The 23,061-nt window shown below is 43.2% G+C and overlaps 1 protein-coding gene across 1 annotated transcript in view; it reads left to right on the top strand.

Moving 5' to 3' along the window:
* The window catches only part of cbl (Cbl proto-oncogene, E3 ubiquitin protein ligase), a 294,821-nt gene that overhangs the window by 25,039 nt on the left and 246,721 nt on the right, over positions 1–23,061 (top strand). Inside the window, exon 2 of the mRNA XM_072486364.1 lies at positions 12,611–12,858. Within this exon, the coding sequence (XP_072342465.1) occupies positions 12,611–12,858 (248 nt within the window). The remainder of the gene's footprint in view (positions 1–12,610; positions 12,859–23,061) is intronic.

Genomic DNA, 23,061 nt, shown 5'->3' with positions numbered 1-23,061 from the left:
GAAGAGTAAATGGGAAAACACTGGCAGGTTCTAGGCTGCTCTCTACCCATGACCCCTCACATTTGCAGAAATTGAATCTTACTCAAAATAGGTTGTGAAAATGAGACATTTCTTTGAATGAAATCAAACAGTATTTTTCCACTTTTTTGTGTATCTGTAACCTGGTCAGAAACAATGGGTGGGTGCAGTGTTAGATCATTTATTCTGCCTAGATAATGCAGTTTAAGTCCAACCTGTTTAAAAACAAAACTCCTTCATTTGCATCAGCGTCTAGTTTGACTGCCTCCAGCACTAGTTATCATTCAGGACTTTGAGCAATGTTTGCAGTTTAGTATTATGTGTTGCTGAATGTTACAGCCTGAACTCTCTCAACCTATGGATTTGACAGGCAATTTTTATCCTATCAATCTCGCCTGAATTTGTTGGATTATCTCTAAGGGGTCTCAAATTTTCAGATAATACAGGGGAAAAAACTTAAATAATTAAAAGATAGCATTTGCATCAGCGTCTAGTTTGACTGCCTCCAGCACTAATTATCATTCAGGACTTTGAGCAATGTTTGCATTTTAGTATGATGTGTTGCTGAATGTTACAGCCCGAACTCTCTCAAACTATGGATTTGACAGGCAATTTTTATCCTATCAATCTCTCCTGAATTTGTTGGATTATCTCTAAGGGGTCTCAAATTTTCAGATAATACAGGGGAAAAAACTTAAATAATTAAAAGATAGCATTTGCATCAGCGTCTAGTTTGACTGCCTCCAGCACTAATTATCATTCAGGACTTTGAGCAATGTTTGCATTTTAGTATGATGTGTTGCTGAATGTTACAGCCCGAACTCTCTCAAACTATGGATTTGACAGGCAATTTTTATTTTATCAATCTCGCCTGAATTTGTTGGATTATCTCAATAAAGGGTATCTCATATTTTCAGATAATACAGGAAGAAAAACTTAAATAATTAATAGATACCACCAATGTGAAGTTTGTTGTACATTAAAACTGGCAGTCGGTTTGGTGTGATATTGGGATTGCAGGCTGCTGTTAAATTCTAATTTATAATATAGCTGTACTCACTCGACTCCGATCTAAAGGCAAACAAATGAAATAAGCTTTACATCAGTACATGGAACACACATTGCAGAAGGAGGCCATTCGGCCCATCGAGTCTGCACCGACCCACTTAAGCCCTCACTTCCACCCTATCCCCGTAACCCAATAACCCCTCCTAACCTTTTTGGTCACTAAGGGCAATTTATCATGGCCAATCCACCTAACCCGCACGTCTTTGGACTGTGGGAGGAAACCGGAGCACCCGGAGGAAACCCACGCAGACACTGGGAGAACGTGCAGACTCCGCACAGACAGTGACCCAGCGGGGATCGAACCTGGGACCCTGGCGCTGTGAAGCCACAGTGCTATCCACTTGTGCTACCGTGCTGCCCTTTGTATAGAATTGGATGCTCAGATAATATCTAGTGGAACAATGGAAACTTGGACAGTTGAGTTAGTGAGTTAAATGTGTGAAAGAAAACCTCCACAGTAATGAAAGCAGGGATATGATGGAAGACGTCTTCATGCATAATCCATACAATTGATGTACAGAAATTCAAACCCCTCAAATTATATCCAGGAGCCTTTAATTGTTTACCTGGATTATCAGAACCTCGGGCTGTAATTAACTGGAACATTCTGTAACCAAAGGAAATAGCTGTTCAGGTGAGCTAGTTAATATTTTCTATGAGCAATAAAACATTTTATAATTTGATACACTGCCCCCGGTAAGTGTTAATAGGTTGGACTTCTGAAGATTAAACCAGAAACTGGATTAGTTAATGCAAAAATAAAATCTGTTCAGATCCTGTGAAATGCCTTGCGTTGTTGTACCATGTTAATGATGCAACAAATGTGCAAGTTGTTGTAGACTGTTTCTCTAACCATTGATGTTGGTGGACCGCTGGTAACCAAAAATATAAACTCCACGGTTTGACATCCTTTTATACTAATGGAACAAAGTTGTCTTTTAGTGGGTGGTGATTTGGGGTGGATTAACCATATCTACATGATCTACCAATCTGTTTTAGCCAAAAGCTTTAGCTTAGATTTTTGGGAGAAAGGGCATTCTTCGAATTTACAGTAATTCTTAGAACCTTGGGTACCCAAACATGTTTAACATTGTGGAGTTTAAAAGTCCTAGCATTTCGGGGTTGCAGAAATCCTGCAGTGAGGTTCACTAAACAATTAAAACACTTTCGACTTTGTTGAGCACCTGTGCTTAAAGTATTATTTTAGTGTCATTTCCCCTTCCTCCCACTTGCCCACTGTAATTAGTACAACGTATCAAGTGGCAAATTGAATCAATGGTGAATTGGAAAGAGAACGAGAGATTTAGAAGATTTTTGATGACTTTGGTTAGTCATTTTAGAGGAGAGTGTTGTACGTGTAAAATTAAAGAGATAGAAGAAGTAAAAGTATCTTTAGTGCAGGCAGAAAGGAAAATTAGTTATGACTGTATCTGCATTAACTGAAGCATACAAATCAGAAGGATTATGTAGTTTTTTTTTGATGGAGAGAATACATAGCATGCCTTCTGCAAGCTTTGCAAAGAGAAAATCCCAATAATGGATCTGACAGTTTTGCCAAAGATTTGAACATGCATCTACTGGCAGAGAACAGAACTTATTCAAGCAAAAGAAGCATTTCATCACCAACACACAGTTTGGGGTCAACTCTGGCTACACCTAGCGCAGAGGTGAAGCATGTTACTGATTTCTTTGGCAGTGGTGTAAGTAGTCTGAAACATTGTTTGTTATGCAGGTGTTCTGTTCTTCATCTGATGGCTTTACAAGTAAAGGGGAATTATTTTACCCAAACCTGTGGAAAAAATGGAGGATTAATTCAAATCTCTTTTACAAAACATGATATTCTGACCCAAACAGAGAAAAGTGATCTGATTTCAATAATAATCTTTATTATTGTCACAAGAAGGCTTACATTGACACTGCAATGAAGTTACTGTGAAAATCCCCTAATTGCCAAACTCTGGTGCCTGTTTGGGTACACACAGAGAGAATTCAGAATGTCCAATTCACCTAACAAGCCGGTCAGCTCCCCAATATGCTTCTGCCTCGAGTGTTGTCGGAGACAGGGTCAGTTTAACAGCAGGAAATCAGTTAGGCTAATATAGGGACTGATTGAGCAAAAATGTCCCTCCTGCTGCTAGGATCTTTCTGACATCGTATGGACTCCCTGCTGTGGCTGAATAGTGCAGCTGGCCAGGAAGCAGTCGGTGCCTCTAAATCGCCCCAAAGCCGCATCCACAGGCAGTTTGGAGAAAGATTTTCCCTCCACGTTTCAATTTTCAGAAGTCTCTGACTCCATCTTGAACCATCCTCACGGCCCCTTGCATTCTTCAGTAGAGCCCACCTTTCTTGGTAGACTTGTCTGCCGTTCTATGTTTTGGGCCGTTTAATTCAGTCATTTTCAAACTCAGAGTCGCGACCAATGGGTGGGTTGTGGGCAGGTGTTGGGACGGTCTTGGAGCAATCGGTTGCAGTGTTCCCGATCGCGGGAAGAAGTGGCCAATGGCCGCGACCGGCTTTTAAAAATGCTGGCCGTCCCACGTATGTGTGCTCCCTCAGCCGGATGTACCAGTGTGCAGGCCTGAGCCCAGTGGGGCAGACCGCCTCCGACCAGAAGCGGCGCAGGAAGCAGGTCACACCTGGTACACTGACGTCACGTATACTGTCCCTTTTATTTGATGAGCTATAACTTTGTTCAGAAGTTTGATATGCAGCACTGTATCAAACGCCTTTTGGATGTCCATGTGCACCACATCAACAGCATTGCCCTCATCAACCCTCTCTGTGACCCCTTAAAAAAAAAACTAAGTTAGGTAAACACAATTTACCCTTAAGAAATCCATGCCAACTTTCCTTATTTGTCCATGAGATTATTAACTTTGACCTGAGTTATGTTTTCTAGAGGTTGAACCAGCAAATAAGTTAAACTGAAAGGCCTGTAGTTGCTGGACTTATCCTTGCACCCTATTTTTGAACAAGGGTGTAACATGCAATTCTCCAGTCCTTTGGCACCAGCCCCGAGTCTAAGGAAGACTGGAAAATTATGACTACTGCTGCGGCAATTCCCACTCTCTGTATCCTTGGTGCATCTCACCCGGCCCTGGTGAATTTTGTATAGATTTGTAGTCTGATTGACATCAGGAGTCATAGTTTATTAATTCAGTGTTACATTGTATAACTTAATTGCGTTATTTCATCTCTTTCACACCAATTGTATTGGGAAATACTCTGATCCTGAGCATGCAGTATGGGTTGGATATACAGAGCTACCTAGCTAGTCTGCATTCTTTTATGCCAATCTGTGGAGGGCTATGTGAAATGCTCAAGTCAGCCTGAATGGCCTCTTGGGCATGTTTGATAATCTGAAATAGCAGAGCTTTGTCCTCCTTTGGAGGCTGATGGTTTTAAGGCATATTTATTTGGAAGGGTTGGGGAAAAGAATAGTTTTACATTGGGAAATATTTTCCTTGCATGTTGTGTAGCAATTGCAACATGAAAATATACTGTCCAACCAATCCATACTTAGTTGGCTGTTGTCTTCTGCATTCATAATTGCCTTGATCCCATATACCCATTATAGTTCCTTATCCTTTTACTCTCCTTTACTTAAATAACCTATGTACGTTGTTTTAAATGTTGGCATGTTCCTGTGAAATGGCCTCCGCTTCAATCATTTAAACTCTTTATGGGAAAATTATCATCAGTATCTCTTTCTTAAAAATTGAGCAGTTAGAGAATGTAACTCATTTAAACTTGCAAGTTCACTTCCCTTGTACTAACTAGGGAAGTTTAAAAAGTAGAAGTGTAACTTGTCTCAAGTTCTTGATATCAGTGGCTTGTCCTCTTAGCCACTTCCCCAAAGATGGAATTGGGACTTAATGTTTCTTTCTAATTTGCTTCCTTTCAAACCAAAGAAGTTTAGTTTGTTCTTTGTAATAGTTTTTCTTTCTTCTCCAACACACCAGTTTTAATTCTTATCTAAAGGTTATGATGTGTGCTGGGGAGCAGTGTTCTAGGTGTCAATAGTGCTGTTACCTTACTCTGGGACTGTCCTTCCTGTGAGTTGAGGCAATGTGTCAGCAAGCCAATCAATTCGGGTTGTGACATAAGAAGTAGGAGAGAATTAAGCCATTGGGTCCATTGCGACTGATCCGCCATTCAGTAAGATCATGGCTAATCTGATTGTGGCCTTAACTCCCCTTTCCTGCCTGTGTATCATAAACCTCAACTCTCTTGACGATCATAAATATGTCTAACTCAATCTTGAATAAATTCAATGACCCAGCATACATTGCTCCCTGGAATAAGGGAATTTCAAAGATTAATGACCCTCTGAGAGAAGACACTCCCCCATGTCACTGTCTTAAATGGGAGACTCCTTATTTTTAAACTGTGCCCCTAGTTCTGATTTTCCCACCGGGGAATCATCTCAACATTTATCCTGTCAAACCTCCTTCAGAATTTAATATGTTTCAGTAAGATCGTATCTCGTTCTTCTAAACTCCAATGAGTGTAGATCCAATCTTCTCAGTTCCTCATGAGACAACCCTTCATCCTGGGAATCAGCCGAGTGAACATCTCTGAAATGCTTCCAGTGCAAGTCTCTCTTTTCGGTAAGGAAACCAGAACTGTACCAGTTGAAGGGGTCTTCATGTTAAGTCATTAACCTCCCACATTAACCATTAACAAACAGACTTTCAGCACCCCTTATGGAATTGTGGCAAATTGCCACTGTGGGAGGTTTCCTCCTTCCCCTGCCACTGCTGTTCCCACCCCCAAAACTATAACCTGGGAACACCAAGACCAATCTGGGCATCCTTATTGTTGCCCTAGTTGTGATCTGTTTGTTCACCATAAGTTTGGGACATAGGACTTCACAGCAGACATAGGCTATTTGACCCTTCAAACCTGCTCTGCCATTTGATAAGATGATGGTTGATTTGATTGTGGTTATAACTGTCTGACCCCTGTAACCCTGGACTCCTGATCTATTGAACTCTTCCTTGAAGAAATTCAATGTCATAGCCTCCACTGCTTTCTGGAGAAGAGAATTCTATATACTAGAGTTCCTGAGGAAATAAAAATGACCTCACCTCAGTCTTAAAAAGGAGAACCACTTATTTTTCAACAGTGTCCTCTAGTTTTAGTCTCCCTCGAGAGGAAACATTCTCCAAGTACCCACCCCATCAAGTTCCCTCAGGAGGTCCTATGTTTCAATAAGATTACCTCTCATTCTTCTAAACCCCAATGGGTATAAACCCAACCTCTTTAACCTTTCCTCATAAGACAAACCCTTCATCCTAGGAATTAGTCCTGTGAACCTTCTCTGAACTGCTTCTAACACAATTATATCATTTTTCAAATCAGGAGACCCAAGCTGTAGACTGTACTCCAGATGTGGTCTCACTAAGGCCCTGTACAGCTGCAGTAAAATTTCCCTGCATTTATATTCCATTCCCCTTGCAAATAAAGGCCAACATTCCATTTGAGTTTGAACTCAGGATCTTCTGGGGTTGTATGGCTCAGTATCAGAAGTTAATTCAATCCAGCCAGCATGGATTTGTAAATAAAAACAGAAAATGCTGGAAATACTCAGCAACTCTCTGTGAAACAGTTATTGTGTCAGGTCTAAAACCTTTCATCAGAAGTGGATTTGAAAATGTCAAGTAGTGTCTGACAAACTGAGTTCCTTGAAGAAATCAATGTATAAAGAGTCTGATGCTGGATCGGTCGGCATGGATGTTCACAGAACTATCAGTTCCTGTTGTAGTTGTGGGAGGAACTTCTGCAGCTGGTTCTTCCTCTGGACACTCTGGATATGGAGTGTTTTATGTTTATACAGTCCTCGAAGCATGCTGATCCAGATTGCAGTGCTTGCCTCCACACTAGCCAGGCAGCTGCTGAGTTTTCCAAGAGAGGTAGTCTGAAATGCAGAAGTTCGTAAGACTTTTTTTAGGGTGACCATGTATCATTTGTACTTACTGCCTTGATGCCATTTGCCCTCAGTCAGTTCCCCATGGAAGACAGTTTTAAAAAAAAAAAGAAAAAAAAATTTGAGTACCCAATTATTTTTTTTTCCAGTTAAGGGCCAACTAGTGTGGCCAATCAACCTAACCTGCACATCTTTGAGTTGTGGGGGTGAAACTCACGCAGACATGGGGAGAATATGCAAACTCCAGCCACAGTGACCCAGGGCTGGGAACTGACCCAGGGCTGGGATCAAACCCGGGTCCTCAGTGCTGTAGGCAGCAGTGCTAACCACTGTGCCACCATGCCCCCCCCCCCCCCCCCCCCAATAGAAGGCCTGATGGTGATTCTGTAGCTATCCATGGGGAAGACATAGCCTGCATCTCTAAGTTGAATTTCCTGGAGGGTGGTGGTCCCCATACTTTATCTGCTGGGCTTAATAGCAAGTTGTTTGTGATTTTTGGCTTGCCATCGAATTCTCATGATGGAGCTTGAGTGCCTTTGGTGGAAACGTTCCAGAGCTGTGAAGGGTTGCCTAAAGCAGGCCGAGGATTCTTTACCATACAACATGGTAAACAAATTCAAGCTGGCTACAGTCCATAAATTGTACAGAAACATAGAAACTAGGACCAGGAGTACACCCTTCGGCCCTTCGATCTGCTCCACCATTCAACATGATCATGGCTAATCCTCAATCTCAATGCCATATTTCCCTTTCTTCCCATTACCCTTGATGCCATTAAAATCCAAATAATTATCTATCTCTTTCTTGAATGCATTCAGTGACTTGGCCTCCACAGCCTTCAATGGCAGAGAATTCCATAGGTTCACTACCCTTTGAGTGAAGAAATGATTCCTCATTGACCATGATGTACATGGTCTACCACTTCTCCTGAGGTTATGTCCCAGTTCTAAATTTCCCAACCAACAAAATCATCCCCCTGCATCTAATCTGTCCAGCCCTGTAAGAATTTAAAAAATAAAAAATATTTTAAAATTTTATTTATTTTAATTTGGAGTACCCAATATATTTTTTTCCAATTAAGGGGCAACTTGGCTTAGCTCATCCACTTACACTGCACATCTTTGTGTTGTGGGGGAGACTCACGAAGACACTGGGGGAATGTGCAAACTCCACACGGACAGCAACCCGGGGCTGGGATCGAACCCAAGACCTCATCGCCGTGATGCAGCAGTGCTAATTAATCACTGCGCCACCATGCCACCTTTTTAAAAAATAAAAAAATAAAAAAAATAAAAATTGACACATTTTCAACCAGATCTCCCCATCTCCTTCTAAACAATAGTGAATACCAATCAAACCAATCCCGCCTCGTAGGACTGCCTAGCCAATGCCCGGTATCAGCCTGGTGAACCTCGTTGGACTCCCTCTATGAAAAATAGCCAAGCGGATAGTGGGAGAAAGAGCAAGACTGAGATCAGAGTGCTAGCTTAGAGTTTGAAGCCCCTGAGCTGATGTCAGGATTCAAAAGTGACACAGGGCAAGTGGAAGTAGCCGATTGGGTGAGTACGGTTGGGTAAATATTTAGTACTTTTATCGCTTATCATTTGTAAGGTTTCTAGATTGGGGTCCATAGTTTGTAAAGGATATATTCTGTAGTAACGAGGACCAAGAAGATGGGCCCTAGACATTTGATATTATTTTAAGTATCTTGCAAAAAGTTTAATTTAAAGGAGGAACTCATGGCAGAAGAGCTCAAAGCTGTGGTTGCTCCTCTCGCTCTCTCCTCCCGCTCTATGTTGGAAGCCAGCATGTGTGCAGGAAATGTCTCCAGCTGCAGCTTCTGGAAGCCCGGGTTTCAGAACTGGAGTAGCGGCTGGAGACACTGTGGAGCATCCACTAAGCGGAGGGTATCGTGGATAGCACGTGTAGAGAGGTGGTCACACTACAGGCTAAGACTCCACAGGCAGGAAGGAACCTGACCACAGACCACCAGGCCGAGCAAGAGGACTAAGCAGGCAGTGATTAGTCCTGGACTGTTATGTGCATTTTTGGTCTCCTTCTTTGAGGAAGGATGCTCTTGCTAGAGAGTGAGTGCAGCAAAGGTTTTCCAGACTGAATCCTGGGATGATGGGACTGATTCATGAGGAGAGATTGAGTCAGTTAGGATTATATTCGTTGGGAGTTTAGAAGAATGAGGGGGGTGGCGGATAGAAACCTATAAAATTCCAACATGACTAGAGAGGGTAGATGCAGGAAGGATGTTTCAGGGCAGGGGAGTCCAGAACCAGGGGCCATAGTCTGTGGATATAGGGTAAGCCATTTAGGACTTAGGATTGAGACAAGGAGAAATTCCTTCACCCAGAGAGTGAGGAGCCTGTGGCATTTTCTACCAGAGAAAGCAGTTAAGGCCAAAACATTGTATGTTTTCAGGAAGGAATTAGATATAGCGCTTGGGGCTAAAGGAATTAAAGGATAGGGGGGGAGGGGGGGACAGATTGGATGATCAGCCTTGATCATAACGTACGGCAGAGCAGGTTTGAAATGCCGAATAGCCTAATCCTGCTCCTATTTTCTATGTTTCTATCCTTTTTTAGATCAGGAGACAAGTTGGAGAAAGAAGAATTAAAGCTCCTCCCATACAGATCATAGGTTAGGCCACTGTCAAATTATTGTGTCCAGTTTTGGGTATCCTATTTTAGGATGAAAGTAATAAATAATAGGAGCAGGAGTAAGCCTTAAAGCCATTTGAGCTTACTTTGCCATTGAGTAGGATAGTGGCTGATCTCCCTCAATTATGCCTTCACCCATTATCCCAATATTTAAAAATCTGTTAACCTGTGTATTACATACAACTGAGACCCACTACCCTCTGGGGTAGATAATTCCAAAGATTCACAACATTTTGAGACCGGAAATGTTTCTTCATCTCTCCTAATTGACTGACCCCTAGCTTTAGACTCATCAGGGAATTTTAAAAAAAATTGAGTGGGTTGTGTGTCTTGTTGGTTATTTCAGCATTTGTTGCTCATCCCTAGTTGCCCTTGAGAAGGTGGTGGTAGCTGACTTCTTGAATCGCTACAGTTCGTGTATTGTAGGAATACACATGGAAAGAAGTTCCAGGATTTTAACCCCGCGACAGTGAAGCTCTGGTGGTATATTTCCAAGTCCGAATGATGTGTGACTTGGTGGGAACTTGCAGATGGTGTTCCCATGCATCTGCTGCTCATGTTCTTCTAGGTGGTAGAGGTTGCGGGCTTTGACAGGTGCAGTCGAAGGAGCCTTGATGAGTTGCTGCTGTGCATCTTATAGATGGTGTACATTGTTGTCATTGTGCGTCGATGGTGGAGGGGTGAATGTTTAAGGTGGTGGATTGGGTAGCAATCAGGATTGTCTTGGATGGTGCCGACCTTCTTGAGTGTTGTTGGAGCTGCTCTTATCCAAGCAAGTGCGGAGTAGTCCATGACGCTCCTGACTTGTGACTTGTAGATGGACAGGTTTTGGGGAGTCAGGAAGTGAGTTACTCGCTGCAGAATTCCCAGTCTCTGAGCTGCTGTTGTAGCCACAATACTTGTATGGCTTGTCCGGTTCAGTTTCTGGTCAATGGTAACCCCAAGGATGTTGATGGTGGACATTTACTGCCACTGAATGTCGAGGGAAGATTGCCTTGGAGCATCATCTACTATGTCAATTTTGTATATTTCAATGAGATCATTGCTCATAAGGATATAGGCCTAGTTTGCTGAATCTTTCCTTGCAGCACAACTCTTCATCCCAGGAACAAGCTCATAATCAAAGCTCCAAAACCTAGGACTTGGCTCCTTCCTCTGCAACTGGATCCTTGACTTTCTGACCCATAGACCACAATCATTAAGGATAAACAACAACACCTCATTCACAATAGTCCTCAATACCGGGGCCCCGAAAGGCTGCATACCTGTCCCCCTTTGGCTTCAACTCCATCTACAAGTTTACTGATGACCTGACCATAGTGGGTCGAATCTTTAACAATGATAAGTCAGAATGCAGGAGGGAGGTAGAGAACCTCGTGGAGTGGTGTAACAACAACAATCTCTCTCTAAATGCCAGCAAAACTAAAGAGCTGGTCATTGACTTCAGGAAGCAAAGTATCATACACACCCCGCCTGCATCAACAGGGCAGAGGTGGAGATGGTTGAAAGCTTCAAAGTCCTAGGTGTGCACATCCCCAACAATCTGTCCTGGTCCACCCACGTCGATGCTACGATCAAGAGAGCACAACAGCGCCTATACTTCCTCAGCAAACTAAGGAAATTTGGCATGTCCCATATTGACCCTCACCAATTTTTACAGGTGTACCATAGAAAGCATTGTATCTGGCTGCATCACAGCCTGGTACGGCAACTGCTCAGCCCAAGACCGTAAGAAACTACAGTTGTGAACACCGCCCAATCCATCACACAAACCCGCCTCCCATCCATTGACTCTGTCTACACCTCCCACTGCCTTGGGAAAATGGGCAGCTTAATCAAAGACTAGAGGCTGTTTAGCACAGGGCTAAATCGCTGGCTTTGAAAGCAGACCAAGGCAGGCCAGCAGCATGGTTCAATTCCCGTAACAGCCTCCCCGAACAGGCGCCGGAATGTGGCGACTAGGGGCTTTTCACAGTAACTTCATTGAAGCCTACTTGTGACTATAAGCGATTCATTTCATTTCAAAGACCCCCTCCCACCCGTCTTATTCAATCTTCCAATTTCTTCCATCGGGCAGGAGATACGAAAGTCTGGGAATAAGCACTAACGGATTCAAAAGCAGCTTCTTGCCTGCTGTTACCAGACTCCTAAACGACCCTCTTATGGACTGATCTGATCTCTTCACACATCTTCTCTACGGAGTAGTACTGCACTTCTGTATGCTTCACCTGATTAGTGTGTCTGTGTATTTCCATTGTGTATTTTATGTTTGCCCTATGTATTTTCTTTTCATGTATGGCATGATCTGTCTGAACTGTACGCAGAACAAAACTTTTCTAAATCCAGCCTTTTGAATCTTTGCATTCCATTGCATGCAAGTTTATCCTTTCATGTATAAGGAGACTAAAGCTTTATTCAATACTCCAGCTCACTAGATATTGTTGGAGAAACTGGGCTCCGATCTAGTGAAAGGAGAAGATTAAAAGGGGCTCGTTAAATCTGATGGGGGGGGTCTTGATGAGATAAATAGGGAAAACTTTCTACCAATCAACAAGTCGGTAACTTGCGGGTATAAGTTTAAGAATTAAGGGAGATATTGGCAGAAATTGTTTTGCACAGAGGATAATTGGAATATTGAAAACAGAAGCCATAATAGCTTTTTGGGACATTGAATAAATATTTGGGAAAAAAATTCAAGGCGAGAAGAATTAGCTAAACGGTAACTTTATCATAAAACTGATCATGCCTTAATTGGCTGAGGCTGTCTTCCTCCTGTTCTAACATTCTTCCATAATAGAGCAAGGCTTACTTTAAAAAAAAAAAATCAATTCTGTCAATTGACCAGAACATAGACTATTTTACTTTTTGTGTGTCCTATCTCTCCTTTATTTACACATTCCTTGGTCCATTTGTTTTCTCTTTATAGGTGGTGAGACTGTGCCAGAATCCCAAGGTGGGGCTGAAGAACAGCCCTCCCTACATTTTGGATTTGTTGCCTGACACTTATCAGCATTTGCGTCTCATTTTGACTCGATACGAGGGCAAGATGGAGGTCCTTGGCGAGAATGAATATTTCAGAGTCTTCATGGAGAACCTGCTTAAGAAAACAAAACAGACCATTAGCCTTTTCAAGGAAGGGAAAGAGAAAATGTATGAGGAAACGTCACAGCCACGGTAGGAGTTGATTGTTTTTGTTCCCATTGTAGTCCCTAATGCTGGTGAGTCGGATGAGGTGATTTTATTAACAAAATGGTTGAGAACCTGTGTTTAGGTTGTTAAAAATCATAACACTTGGCTTGAATGTCAAACACTTCAGTGTATAAAATTTCTAATCTAGAGCTATAGTATTTGCACTGTGTAGTTCTCTGTCAAATGCAAAGGTGCCAAATTGAAAGGCAGCAAGTATGAAAATGTTAAATTATTGAACTTTCCCCATTGTAATAAATGGTGTCATCTGATGAGAGCTGTTAACAATTTAAGAATATGCAGTGGATGCAAGATGTGAGTCTGCATGTTTGGCTACTTTTTAGGGATCCAGGATGCAAACTGAAAACTTGAAAAATAGTTGCTATGTTGGAAAATAGGATCTAGAATTGAGCTGAAACTTCAAATGGAACCTTGGGTATCCTGTGGAGTGATGGCAGCTGGCAGCTGATTATTTTGTTACGTTTTCTGATTATTCTGAAACTAACTTTTTTTGGTCTTTGCACATGGGTCTCTAGCTGTCAAACACCTTTTTTACAATATGCAAATTATTTATTTTGCACGAGGGAATCTGCCAACTTAAAACTCTTGAAGCTGGCCAACATCTTTAAAAAAAAAAAACCTGACAGCTCAAAAAAAAGCCGACAGCTCTCAAAAAACTGATGGCTGAAGAATGACCCTGACGTGTGAAAGCAAGTCTTTACCGACTTGTGTGTGGTTGCTGTATTTTCCTCCAAATCTCTCCCTTCCATTTCTTACTGATAACTGTTGCCCCTCTCTCATACCCCACTCCCATTTTGAGCTTCCCCACTGCATCCTTCTACCCAGCTACCACCTTCCTTCATCCTTCCACTTTATGTTGGAAGCCTTTCTCCCACTCGGCTAGTTCTGGAACTCTAATCACCTTATTTGAAAATGCTTTTTGGCTTCTTCTGTCTTCCCCCTCCCCTACATGAGTATCCAACTCACTCAGTTCTGGGCCCCATATCTAAGGAAGGATGTGCTGGCCTTGGAAATAGTCCAGAGGATATTCACAAGAATGATCACTGGAATGAGGAGCTTGTCATATGAGGAACGGTTGAGGGCACTGTGACTGTAATCGTTGGAGTTTAGAAGGATGAGGGGGAATCTTAAAGTGTCTTCAAGAGAGAAATAGATAGGTTCTTGATTAATAAGGGGATCAGGGTTATGGGGGGGAAGGGGCTGGTTTAGCTCACTGGGCTAAATTGCTGGCTTTGAAAGCAGACCAAGGCAGGCCAGCAGCACGGTTCAATTCCCGTACCAGCCTCCCCGAACAGGCGCCGGAATGTGGCGACTAGGGGCTTTTCACAGTAACTTCATTGAAGCCTACTCGTGACAATAAGCGATTTTCATTTTCAGGCGGGAGAATGGGAATGAGAAAAATATCAGCCATAATTGAATGGCGGAGCAGACTCGATGGGCCGAGTGGCCTAATTCTGCTCCTATGTCTTATGGTCTCCTCGATTCCTACCTACCTATTTCTGTTTCATTGTAATTAACACCCCATTTTCAGTGCTTCAGTCAATCAGTGCTACCCTCAATCTCCCAGCCTACAGTATGTTAAGACTGCAAAAGCTGCTTTAAGTTTGGGAACAGCACTGAGAACAGGTCCAATGCAAGAAGTCATTCTTGGGATTAGACCGGTGGGAGGATGCTGCAGTCTGCCGATGTTTGTTAGCAAACACTGGCCGTCAGTGTGAAAGGCTGACAGGTTGCATGTAGTGAAAGATCCAAAAACTCCAAACAAATCTCAAATTTGGACACAGAGCTGCTGGTGCAGTGTTGGTTTGAGTGCATTGGGACATTTTCCCTATGTTAAAAGCACGATATAAATGCAAGTTGTTATTGAAGTTGTGTTGGCAGTAGCATTGGAAGAAATACTAGTTATACCCTCGTAGCTTTCACTGCGGGGAGCAGTGAACCGTGCAAGTTAGGGCATGTGTGTGTATAGAGAGAGAGATTTGGAAATGACTTTATTCAGAGTATATCTGTAACAACTAAAATGCATGTGTAACAAGTAAAATGCTTACTTAACTGAGTTCCTGCTTCCCTGTTTTATAACTTTACATGACTGAGTCCTTCATACATAGATGTGGAGATGTCGGCGTTGGACTGGGGTGAGATCAATAAGAAGTTTTACAACACCAGGTTAAAGTCCAACAGGTTTGTTTCGATGTCACTAGCTTTCGGAGCGCTGCTCCTTCCTCGGGTGAATGAAGAGGTATGTTCCAGAAACATATATATAGACAGATTCAAAGATGCCAGACAATGCTTGGAATACAAGCATTAGCAGGTGATTAAATCTTTACAAATCCAGAGATGGGGTAACCCCAGGTTAAAGAGGTGTGAATTGTGTCAAGCCAGGACAGTTGGTAGGATTTTGCAGGCCAGATGGTGGGGGATGAATGTAATGCGACATGAATCCCAGGTCCCGGTTGAGGCCGCACTCATGTGTGCGGAACTTGGCTATAAGTTTCTGCTTGGCGATTCTGCGTTGTCGCGGGTCCTGAAGGCCGCCTTGGAGAACGCTTACCCGGAGATCAGAGGCTGAATGCCCTTGACTGCTGAAGTGTTCCCCGACTGGAAGGGAACATTCCTGCCTGGTGATTGTCGCGCGATGTCCGTTCATTCGTTGTTGCAGCGTCTGCATGATCTCGCCAATGTACCACGCTTCGGGACACTCTTTCCTGCAGCGTATGTGGTAGACAACGTTGGCCGAGTCGCACGAGTATGTACTGCGTACCTGGTGGGTGGTGTTCTCGTGTGTAATGGTGGTATCCATGTCGATGATCTGGCACGTCTTGCAGAGATTGCCATGGCAGGGTTGCGTGGTGTGGTCACTGTTCTGAAGGCTGGGTAGTTTGCTGCAAACAATGGTTTGTTTGAGGTTGCGCGGTTGTTTGAAGGCAAGTAGTGGGGGTGTGGGGATGACCGTGGCAAGATGTTCATCTTCATCGATGACGTGTTGAAGGCTGTGAAGACTATGTCGTAGTTTCTCCGCTCCGGGAAAGTACTGGACGACGAAAGGGTATTCTGTCGGTTGTGTCCCATGTTTGTTTTCTGAGGAGGTCGGTGCGTTTTTTTTACTGTGGCGCGTTGGAACTGTCGATCGATGAGTCGAGCGCCATATCCCGTTCGTACGAGGGCATCTTTCAAAGCTTGTAGATGTCTGTTATGCTCCTCCATACATAGATACATAGATGATAGGAGCAGGAGGAGGCCTTTTGGCCCTTCGAGCTTTCCCCCAGGGTAGAGGGGTCAATTACTAGGGGGCCATAGGTTTAAGGTGCGAGGGGCAAGGTTTAGAGGAGATGTACGAGGCAAGTTTTTTTTTTTTTTTTTTTTCTTTCTTTCTTTTACACAGAGGGTAGTGGGTGCCTGGAACTCGCTGCTGGAGGAGGTGGTGGAAGCAGGGACTATAGTGACATTAGCAGGGACTATAGGGGCAGCACGGTAGCATTGTGGATAGCACAATTGCTTCACAGCTCCAGGGTCCCAGGTTCGATTCCGGCTTGGGTCTCTGTCTGTGCGGAGTCTGTACATCCTCCCCGTGTGTGCGTGGGTTTCCTCCGGGTGCTCCGGTTTCCTCCCACAGTCCAAAGATGTGCAGGTTAGGTGGATTGGCCATGATAAATTGCCCTTAGTGTCCAAAATTGCCCTTAGTGTTGGGTGGGGTTACTGGGTTGTGGGGATAGGGTGGAGGTGTTGACCTTGGGTAGGGTGCTCTTTCCAGGAGCCGGTGCAGACTCGATGGGCCGAATGGCCTCCTTCTGCACTGTAAATTCTATGATTTAAGGGGCATCTTGACAACATACATGAATAGGATGTGAATAGAGGGATACATAGAACAACGGACCCAGGAAGTGTAGAAGATTTTAGTTCAGACGGGCAGCATGGTCGGCATGGGCTTGGAGGGCCGAAGAGTCTGTTCCTGTGCTGTACTTTTCTTTGTTCTTTGTTCTTTTGAGCCTGCTCCGCCATTCATTGCGATCATGGCTGATCACCCAACTCAATAGCTTAATCCTGCTTTCTCCCCATAGCATTTGATCCCATTCTCCCCAAGTGCTATATATAGTCGCCTCTTGATTATATTCAATGTTTTTGCATCAACTACTTCCTGTGGTAATGAATTCTAGAGACTCACTACTCTTTGGGTGAAGAAATGTCTCCTTATATCTGTCCGAAATGGTTTACCCTGAATCCTCAGACTGTGACCCCTGGTTCTGGACACCCATCATTGGTGGCATCTACCCTAGCTAGTCCTGTTAAAATTTTATAAGTCTCTACGAGATCCCGCCTAATTTTTCTGAACTCCAGTGAGGACAAACCCAAGCTAGTCAATCTCTCCTCATATGACAGTCCCGCCATCCCTGGAATCAGTCTGGTAAACCTCCGCTGCACTCCCTCGAGAGCAAGAACATCCTTTCTCTGAGAAGGAGACCAAAACTGCACACAATACCCCAGGTGTGGCCTCACCAAGGCTCTTGTACAATTGCAGCAACACGCCCCTGCTTCTATACTCCTCTCTCGCAGTGAAGACCAACATATCATTAGCCGCCTTTACCGCCTGCTGCACCTGCATGCTTACCTTCAGCGACTGGTGCACAAGGACACCCAGGTCCCTGCGCACTCCCCTCTCTCAATTTACATTCATTCAGGTAGTAATCCGCCTTCCTGTTTTTGCTTCCAAAGTGAATAACCTCATACTTATCCAAATTATATTGCATCTGCCATTGATTTGCCCACTCGCCCAACCTGTCCAGATCATGCTGTAAGATCCCTGCATCCTTGTCACAATTCACCTTCCCACCTAACTTGGTATCATCTGCAAACTTTGAGATATTACATTTTGTTCCCTCATCCAAATCATTAATATATATTGTGAATAGCTGGGGTCCCAGCACCGATCACTGTGGTACCCCACTGGTTACCTGCCTGCCAATTTGAAAAGGATCCATTAATCCCAACTCTTTGTTTCCTCTCTGCCAACCAGTTTTCTATCCACCTCAATACATTTCCCCAATCCCATGCGCTTTAATTTTGCACAATAATCTCTTATGCGGGACTTTGTCAAATGAGTTCTGAAAGTCCAAATATACCACATCGACTGGCTCCCCCTTGTCAACTGTACTGGCTACATCGACAGATAGATAGAACTTTGAATCTGCAGAATTATTCTACATCATTAAAACTGATTTCTTCAAAACCCTTGGATCATCAGTCATGGCACAGTTGGTAACATATTATTGCCCTGGAGTCAGAAGGTTGAACATAGAACATAGAACCGTACAGCACAGAACAGGCCCTTCAGCCCTCTATGTTGTGCCGAGCATTGTCCGAAACCAAGATCAAGCTATCCCACTCCGTCATTCTGGTGTGCTCCATGTGCCTATCCGATAACCGCTTGAAAGTTCCTAAAGTGTCCGACTCCACTATCACAGCAGGCAGTCCATTCCTCACCCTAACCACTCTCTGAATAAAGAACCTACCTCGGACCTCCCTCCTATATCTCCCACCCTGAATCTTATAGTTATGCCCCTTGTAACAGCTATATCCACCCGAGGAAATAGTCTCTGAACGTCCACTCTATCTATCCCCCTCATTATCTTATAAACCTCTATTAAGTCGCCTCTCATCCTCCTCCGCTCCAAAGAGAAAAGCCCTAGCTCCCTCAACCTTTCCTCATAAGACCTATCCTGCAAACCAGGCAGCATCCTGGTAAATCTCCTTTACTCTATAAACCCACAAAAATAAATGGTGACTTTTTTTTGTAGTCAGTGGCCAGTTATGCCTTATGAGGATGCATTTCCTGTCAAAAGCCATGATCAGTTTGCAACTTGCATATTTTGACCGTGGTAAATAGATACTGGTTGTATTGGCACCACCAACAAACATATTAATGTGTTTATATTTTCTCTCAAACTAGGAACGGTCAAATCCCTGAGAGAGTTTATGATGTCAGATGTAAAAAGGGCTCAGGGCATAAATTTACCCCAATACTTGATAGCTTTAGTTACTTGAAAGAAGTCAAGGTTATTGAAGAAAGCCGAGAGAAAGTATTGCTCAGAATTTGACCAGACTAAGGATTTAGTCAGACGGTCGAACCAGTCAGTTAAGTTGGGAAATCTTTCAATATTTAATGTAAGCGAAAGATTAATCCTGCTGAATTAACCAGTCAGTTTATTTTCCTTTTCAGCCTTCATCCTAATTCATGCTCCTCTTTGCCTCCCCTCTCCCTCCCAAACCTGATTATCTGGAATCAGTAATTTATAATAATTTCTATGGCAATCACGACCAATCTTATTTTGTAAGATAAAAAAAAACTTTAAAAGATGGCTGTAAGCTTTTAAACTTGGGTCATCATGTCAATCTTTGGTTATTAATATGTAGTTAAGCACAATAGATTGGTATCAGTGTGATAATTGGAGTTTTCACTTCTGGTCATATATTTTCTTAGGGGCTGGTCTTTTTCAGTATAAATATTCAGAAAGCAGTGCAACATTTGTTTTGTAACTGGCGCTCTGGTGTTAGATCTCCATATTTTGCTTGGTGTATTTGCATGACCAGATGGCAAATCCAGAAACACATTGTGTTTTTGGATGTTGTTAATCCTGCATTTCATCTCTTGTGCAATAATTGTGCAGACACTTATTTTAGGACAGGAAAATAATCTTTGGATGACTTCAGTTTACATGTCGAGCAGGAGGAAGGAAGTTCATTTTTGAAATCGCCTTGTCAGTGCTGTTTCTTTGCTGAGACTAAAATATGATTAACACTTTATGCGTTGAAGTTCCTTCACACAGATTCTGGCAGTCATAAATTTGAGACTGTTACTTGTCAAATTGAATTTTGGAAGTGTGCACTTTTGATGAATATTGCTATAAATTAGTGATTTATGTAGCCTATTCTAACGGTCTATTTTACTCTGAGGATGGAACTATCGGAATTTTTACAGCTTTCAAAATGGGCAACGTTCAATGAATAGTTTGAGTATTTGTGAGACATTTCCATTATCGCGGGATGTTTCTAAATTTACACATTCCTATTCAATTATAACATTATAAAATTTGCAATATTTCTCTAGGGCTGATATTTTCTGAAACATGGGCAAACAGTGAATCTACTGTATATTGAAAGCATATAAAACTTTATCTGTGTTACCGGTTTGAATATAGCCTCGATGTTAAGTTTGCCTAAGAAGTGTTGAAATGGCATAATCCTTTCCTCCTCTCACAGCTGAAACTTTTGTTTTAACATGCAGGCTGTAAATGTTTATTTTGAGATAAGTACCCACAGTGAGCTTAATTGGTGAATAACTGAGCATGGTTTGATTTCTGGCCTGTGTTCAAAATTGAGGAACAGTAAAGAATGTTCTAGTTAATGTCAGTAGTTCTGGGTGAAGGGGGAAGTTGGTCAAGGTTTCTTTCTCCGACCGGATCTGGTATCCTTTGTTGGAACTGTGTATGTGTGAATTTTGAGGTGATGAAATTAGATTTGGCTATGGTACTTTGTCGGGGAAGTAGTTTGTCAAACCTCTCATTTTTAATGCGCTTCTGGTTTGAGTAATTTGAGATGTTTGTCGAGCCATATCCAAGCAAGTGGGAAACAGAAAAAGAATTTCTGCATTGAAGTAAGCCTTCAACCCACCGTATCGATGTTGGCTAAAAAAGACCTATCCAACTTAATTCTACCTTCCAGCACTTAGTTTGTAGCCCTGTAGGTTATGGCAGCTTAAGTGCATATACAGGTGTGTTTTAAAAAAAAAAAAAAAATGCAGTGAGGGGTTCTGCCACAACTACGTATTCCAACGGTGAATTCCAAATTTCCAACACCCTCTGGAGGAATAAATACGCCAACAGCTCCTGATCCGCCTTAAAATCCACCGCAGTCAGCACTTGCAAGGAGATGCTCGGGCCCCTGACCAGTGTTGGCATGGTAACACAGTGGTTAGCACTGTTGCTTCATAGCCCCAGGAACCCGGGTTCGATTCCTGGCTTGGGTCACTGTCTGTGCGGAGTTTGCACATTCTTCCCGTGTCTGCTTGGGTCTCCTCCTGGTTCTCCGGTTTCCTCCCAAGTCCAGAAAGATGTGCTGTTAGGTGAATTGGACATTTTGAATTCTCCCTTAGTGTAGCCGAACAGGTGCTGGAATGTGGTGACTAGGGGCTTTTCACAGTAACTTCATTGCAGTGTTAATGTAAGCCTACTTGTGACAATAATAAAGATTATTATGAATGCAACTCCAACAACACTAGAAGCTGGACACCATCCAGGACAAATCGGCCCGCTTGATTGCCACCCCTTCCACAAACATCCATTCGCTCCACCACCGATGCACAGTAGCAGCTGTGTGCACCATCTACAAGATACACTGCAGGAACTCACCAAGCCTCCTTAGGCAGAACCTTCCAAATCCATGACCACTACCATCGAGAAGAACAAGGGCAGGAGATACTTGGGAACACCACAGCCCACCTGTTCCCCTCCTGACTTGGAAATATAACTCTGTTACTTCACTGTCGCTGGGTCGAAATCCTGGAGCTCCATCCTCAACAGCACTGTGGGTGTACCTCTCCCACATGGACTGCAGTGGTTCAAGAAAGCAGTTCACCACCACCTTCTTGAGGGCAATTAGGGATGGGCAACAAATCTGGCCTAGCCAGCAAAGCCCACATCCTGTAAAAATGAAAAATAAAAAAAGTGGTGCCCTAGTGTTCTAGATTTCCTTGGTGTGGGGAACAATGTCACAGCTCATATCCTGTCAAGCCCCTTCATTAACTTTCAATGAGGTAATTTCTTATTTTTCTAAACTGCATGGAATACAGTCCCAATATATTCAGCTTCTCATCATAGGACCATCTCATTCCAGGAACTCGCCTAGTGAACCTTCACTGTACTGACTCCAATGCTTCCTTCAGGAGAGGGTCCTGAAATGGAATCATTAAGCATGCACTGTTCCTATCAGAATGTAGATTTCCTGTTTCAGTTAAGTTGGTACTTCCTGTGGATTTTGCCCTAGAGCATCTTTTTTGGTGTAAACATTAATTGCGATTATAGATTTCTTACCCAGATCTGTAAGATAAGTGATGCAGGCATTCTTTGTATGTGTTGCTGTGTGTAATCCAGCAAAAGTGCAGCCAGCCGAAGTGTTTGCGTTTAATAGCACGCAGTGATCTTGATAAGAAAATTAATTTTTGCAGTGGCTGATTCTTTATATTGTTTATGTTCCTGGGCAGTTTGTTGTGGTGACGTCTGTCTGCTACCAAGATCGTTCTGCATTGCTGCTGCTCTCAGCTGTCTGCTTTATGACATAGAACATTACAGCGCAGTACAGGCCCTTCGGCCCTCGATGTTGCGCTGACCTGTGAAACCACTCTGAAGCCCATCTACACTATTCCCATTTCGTCCATATGTCTATCCAATGACCATTTGAATGCCCTTCGTGTTGGCGAATCCACTACTGTTGCAGGCAGGGCATTCCATGCCCGTACTACTGTCTGAGTAAAGAACCTACCCCTGACATCTGTCCTATATCCATCTCCCTCAATTTAAAGCTATGTCCCCTCGTGCTAGACATCACCATCCGAGGAAAACGGCTCTCACTGTCCACCCTATCTAATCCTCTGATCATCTTGTATGCCTCAATTAAGTCACCTCTTAACCTTCTTCTCTCTAACGAAAACAGCCTCAAGTCCCTCAGCCTTCCCTCATAAGATCTTCCCTCCATACCAGGCAACATTCTGGTAAATCTCCTCTGCACCCTTTCCAATGCTTCTACATCCTCCCTATAATGCAGCGACCAGAATTGCCGCAATACTCCAAATGCGGCCGCACCAGAGTTTTGTACAGCTGCAACATGACCTCATGGCTCCGAAACTCACTCCCTCTACCAATAAAAGCTAACACACCGTACGCCTTCTTAACAACCCTATCAACCTGGGTGGCAACATTCAGGGATCTAGGTACATGGATACCGAGATCTCTCTGCTCATCCACACGACCAAGAATCTTGCCATTAGCCCAGTACTCTGTCTTCCTGTTATTCCTTCCAAAATGAATCACCTCACACTTTTCTGCATTAAACTCCATTTGCCACCTCTCAGCCCAGCACTGCAGCTTATCTATGTCTCTTTGTAACTTGTAACATCCTTCC

This window comes from Scyliorhinus torazame, chromosome 21 (assembly GCF_047496885.1).
Source record: "Scyliorhinus torazame isolate Kashiwa2021f chromosome 21, sScyTor2.1, whole genome shotgun sequence".
NCBI classification, from domain to species: domain Eukaryota; kingdom Metazoa; phylum Chordata; class Chondrichthyes; order Carcharhiniformes; family Scyliorhinidae; genus Scyliorhinus; species Scyliorhinus torazame.
Note: the sequence above shows the minus strand (reverse complement) of the source record. Positions and strands in the feature narration are given on the sequence as shown.